Source organism: Alosa sapidissima, chromosome 5 (genome assembly GCF_018492685.1).
Source record: "Alosa sapidissima isolate fAloSap1 chromosome 5, fAloSap1.pri, whole genome shotgun sequence".
In the NCBI taxonomy this organism is placed as follows: Eukaryota; Metazoa; Chordata; class Actinopteri; order Clupeiformes; family Clupeidae; genus Alosa; species Alosa sapidissima.
In genome coordinates, this window is record NC_055961.1 from 25001 (window position 1) to 30000 (window position 5000).

Sequence of the window (5000 nt, forward strand, 5' to 3'; positions counted from 1 at the left end):
TCCTGGATCTGCTTATAGTCCCTCATGACGGCACCCCAGCGGTTGATGCGGACCCCGGCGAGCGTCGTGCCCTCGTGGCTGTGTACGCGGCACAGCTCCAGCATGATGGCTTCGACAAGCCTGCTGGCTTTAGGAGACTGTGCCGCTCCCGCCCCCTGACCCAGGACGACACTGGAGAGAGGGAGAGCGAAAGTGTTAGTGACTGACTATAGCAGGCTCTAAAAAAACTAAATTATTAATGCAGTGACTGCTTACCGCTTCACACTGTCCACCCCTGGCGTGTGAGCGTGCCTGTTGCTGGTCTTAAAGCGGCCTTTGACCAGCTTGTCCTGGTGGCGGGGGGGGAAGGTCACCGACGCCTTGTCACGGTCCGCCAGCTTGTCCCAGAGAGCGACCACCTCTCTGGATTGACGCTGTGTGACGAAGGCGTGGTGACGCAGCTCCACGAGGGCATGGGCCAGGGCCACCACGTGATGGTAGCCGAGGTGACCGTCTGGCCCAACGACGTCCTGAAAGAAAGCACAACACACAAGACACAGCACATGAGCAAACACAGCAAGCATACAACCTCGGAATATGAAATGTTAGAAGGCAGCTGTGCACTCACTTCCTCCTCCTCCTCAACCGGCTGCACCTCCATCCTGTCGTCGCCGGGGGGTGGGTGGGGTGGGTGGGGGGGTCCCGACTGGGATGACGAGGCCTCTCCGACTCTGTGGGGCTCCTGGAGGAGAGCGCTGTGGTAGGCGAGGAGACTGATCTCCTCTGGCTCCTCCTCCTCCTCCTCTTCCTGGAAGCCCTCATCAGTGTCAGTGCCGTCCTCCTCCTCGGCCTCGTCTGTCCCATCCGGAGCGTCGGGATCCCCCAGATCCTGCAGCACAGCGTTTGTCTGGGAGTACAGGTACTCCACCCCTAAGAGTTCCCCTGCAGAGAGAGAGAGAGAGAGAGAGAGAGAGAGAGGGAGGGAAAGACACACGCACACATTAGCAGATGCCACAAGACAGCAGCAGCAGCAAACACTGTCTGTCGCTGATCTCTCTGTACCTGTGTACTCCCTGGGCTCCGTGTAGGATTCAACCAGCGTGACCCCCTTGAACTCCTGGGCCAGCTGGTTGAAGCTGTGCTGCAGTTGGGCACTGTAGCAACGCAGCGCCGCACGTTGTCCTCCCTCGACTGCCGCTCTGCCGCGGTCCTCGTTCCACCGCACCAGGCCCTCCAGCAGGTACACCTGAAAGTGGACATCACTTGCAGTTGTACCTGGAAAACATAAAAAAAAACATGGGGGGGAGAGAGCAAAGAGTTAGTGAAAAGCAAAAACACAAAACAACAACAACACATGTAAATGTGGTGAAAAAAGATTTACCTGGTATGAAGCGGCACTGGTGCAGGTGGAAGGACTCCAGGGAAGTGGAGCCTCGTGCACACCTGAAGACGGGGAGCCTCACACCACCCTTGGTGACCTCACCCGTCTTGGTGTACAGCTCCACCCCCTCTGGGTCCTGGATGCAGTCGAGGTGGCGGCGCTGCGTGCTCCAGATCTCCTCCATGCGGGCGCGGTCGATCAATGGGACGCCCATGGTGTCCGTCAGCCCCGAGAAAGTGTCCAGCACCTCCCGGAGGAGCCGCTCTGTCTCCGCCGCACCCCTCGTACGGCGGCGACAATGGCGAGCGAGCTCCTTGGCTGACAGTTTGATGTGGGCGTCCCGCCCCTCCACGGACTGCTTGGCCTCTCTCAAGCGGGCGACGTCCTCGTCGTCCCACTCGAAAATGGCGAAGGATAGCCTCGCCATGAAGAGGCCATAGAGCTGGTGGCTGTCTGTGGTGACACCCCTCGCGAAGCGTCGCATGAGGTGCCACACGTCAAGCCTGACCACCAGCTCGTGCCACTCGTGGTACATCTTGTGCACTGCCGATGTTCCCACGGTGACACAGCAGTCCCGGTCAACGTACATGACCTTTGGAGGGGCCTTTCCGGCTTTGCGGTACCGCTCCATCAGGCCGGCCGCCATGTTGGTCAGTCCGTCCCCCTCGGCTGCAGTGAGGACGGACACGAGTACCTGCCCGTACTCGTTGCCAACATTGGTTACCCAGGCGGCCGAGCCAGCGGCACCGCCCGCAAGCTTATTGGCGATCTGCAAGACACAGCGCAAACACACAGTTAGACACACGGCACACCACAGTAACATTATACAAGGTAACGGCACAGTGGAGAGAGAAATCTCACCTTCTTCGTGGAGTCCATCTTAAGAAGATCGCCAAAAATGGACGTCACTCTGGCCCTGGTCTCGTCCAGCCTGGTCATGGCTTCACGGACGTAGACCCCGCCGAGCCAGGTGAGTCCGGGCACCTTGATGATGTCCGGGAGCGACACCTCCTGTGGTGCCGCTCCAGGTGCCCTCAGCTTGCGGAGCACGGAAAGATATTGGATCGACCGCGCCATCCACTCCCTGGTGTGCTGCTCCACCAGGGAGGCGCGGAGGCGAGCCACACCGTTGCCCAAGGTGCGCTCCTTTAGCAGCCCAATCACCGCTCTGTCGCAGGACAACCTGTGATGGAAACAGAACACAGAGAATACAGACAAATATAGTTAAGTACAGAGAACAATCAACAGAAAAAAAAGCATGTTGAGTGAATGTTAAATGACTTAAAGTGACATACTTGTACGTCAGAACAGCTGGAAATTGTTCGCGATGCGCGATGTCCAGCTGCTCCAAGATGTCCTGCGACCAGCCCGCGACCTTCTTGTGACAGGAGGGGCACTGAAGGTACTCTGTACCCATGTGGTACCACCCACTCCTGTCCAGGACCCTCCGGACGGTCCTGTATAGTCCAGCGCCCATTAGTTTGCGCCCACAGGCAGGGCACGTCAGGTGGTATGCCCACATCCTGTAGGGCATCCACAGAAAGAATGGGCGCTGGAAGAAGGCGTGGGCTGTGGCGGGGGGCTGCGTGTAGAGGGGCCGGGCGCCTGGTGGATACCACCACAGCTTCAGCTGTGTCGTGAGGGCAACCTTCCCATCGGCTGCCCTCCGGAACAGCGCCCGGCCCACCCACTCCTGCTGCTCTTCAGGCAGCGTCTGCCTCCAGCTGAGGGGAAGCAGCTGAAACACACACAGCAGACAGCAGAGACACACAGTTAGTGAGCTGAATGTGCAGCAGACAAACACACACAAACACACACATCACACACCCTCACAATATACATACACACATCATACATACCTCTTTGCCGGAGGCAGTCTGCTGAAGAGCCACCACTCCTGGTCCTTCCAGTGGCTGCTGAGAGGAGGAGAGAGAGGAAGAGGGGACCACGGCTGGTGGGGCGGCTGGTGGGGCGTCCCTGTACGTGCCTGACAACACATATCAGCATTAGTACTTGCATTACATGCATTACAAGTGTATTTACAATAAAATGTATACTTACGGGGAGGGAGAGAGTCGACCTCGAAGGCGGCAGCAAGCAGTTCAGTGTCGCTCGGGTCCGAGGAGGAGGCGCCTGGAGGCAAAGAATAACATGATGAAGCACTGGTGTGTTGTGAAAAGCACCTCACAGGCTGTTTTGTAGACGGTGCTGTTACCTGGTGGTGGGAGGACATGTGCTGGCTCAGGTGCGGTCTTGGGCTCCTTGTCCCGAGCCAGCACATACATTTTCAGGGCCTCCATCCTGGACCGAGCTCCCACCTTCTGCTTGCGTATCCATGCCACGTAGCTGTAACAGAGCAAAGGGGGGAAAACACACAAAATCAGCAAAAACACACACACACACACACAATCAACACACACAACAACACAACAATCAAAATCAACACACACACTACTTACGTTCGACTCTCTTGGTCCCGCGCGTCATACAGGGACTTTAAGGTGCGATGGCTGTGCGCACCAAACCCCACCAGCGTGTCGCCCAGCCCCGCCCCTGCAGACAAGGAGCCCTCGCACAACCTACGCCTGGCGACGGCCGTCACCATGGGTGGGTACAACCCGGCGTAGGAGGCAAGGGCGTCCTTGTTGAGCATCTGGGGCGTAGTTGTGGTGTCCCCTCCCTCTCTCTCCTTCTGGTGGGACGCCAAGATCTTGACGGCGAACCCCACGTTGTTGCTCAGCAGCCACTGGAAGGTTTGGCCGCGGTGCTGGCCGATCTGGAGCTCACTTTCGGCCAGCACCGCTTGCTCGCTGAGGTCCCCGTGTTTCGCCCAGGCTCTTGCCCTCGCCTCGGCTCGAACCACATCGGCCCTCTTCACCTGCCCGCCACTGGCAGAGCCCTGCTTGACAAAAATTTCAGCGGCTGCAGAGGGCCGAAGGGTGAGCTCAGAGGACGAGGGCTCAAAGCGAAACACGGGGTGGAAAGACATTGTCTGAAAGATAAGAAGAAACAAAACACTTCACTGACTTCACAATTGTACTTTTAATACACATTACCTGTTTGCCTCCCCTGGGGTGTTGGGATAATACTGTTAATATCAATGTTAATGTCAGGATATCAGCCCATTAGGGGTGTTGGGATAATACTTTCAATGTCAATGATAATATTAGGATATCAGACCATTAGGTTTTACAGTAGCTGGACAGTGACCTATTGCCCTGCCCCCCCACCCATTAACGTTAACTTAACATACCGCCAAAGGAACATAGCGGTTGCGTTTTAATCACAAAATACACAGATTTACACTTCGAATTTCGTTACAGCATTTATATCACAGCTACCCAAGGGTCTAAGAAAGTTAAAAACGTCGTCCGATTATAGTTTTATGGTTTATTCCGAACTGTACACGTCTCGTTAGGAGGCTGTGTTTTCCATTCATTCCTATTGGAAACGATTGCGGTTACACTTTAAACATAAAATGTGTGTATTTAAGCTTCGAATTTCGTTACAACATTTATATCACAGCTTACAAAGACCGTTTTTTTTACAAAGACCGTTTTCAGATCTTAGTTTTATGCATATTTCGCTTTTTTTCTTGTCACGATTTGACAGATACATTAAAGTCATTTAAATGGTAATG

The 5000-nt window shown here is 55.5% G+C and overlaps 1 protein-coding gene across 1 annotated transcript in view; it reads right to left on the reverse strand.

The window, feature by feature from the left end:
• LOC121708909 overlaps positions 1-5000 on the reverse strand; it is a 5990-nt gene that overhangs the window by 829 nt on the left and 161 nt on the right. Inside the window, exons 2-12 of the mRNA XM_042091864.1 lie at positions 3820-4352; positions 3576-3706; positions 3422-3493; positions 3220-3347; positions 2656-3098; positions 2222-2543; positions 1361-2129; positions 1042-1254; positions 608-921; positions 256-509; positions 1-171 (exon numbers count right to left, since the gene is read on the reverse strand). The exon at positions 1-171 is cut by the window's left edge and continues 81 nt beyond it. Of these exons, the coding sequence (XP_041947798.1) occupies positions 1-171; positions 256-509; positions 608-921; positions 1042-1254; positions 1361-2129; positions 2222-2543; positions 2656-3098; positions 3220-3347; positions 3422-3493; positions 3576-3706; positions 3820-4349 (3347 nt within the window). The 5' untranslated portion in view covers positions 4350-4352. The remainder of the gene's footprint in view (positions 172-255; positions 510-607; positions 922-1041; positions 1255-1360; positions 2130-2221; positions 2544-2655; positions 3099-3219; positions 3348-3421; positions 3494-3575; positions 3707-3819; positions 4353-5000) is intronic.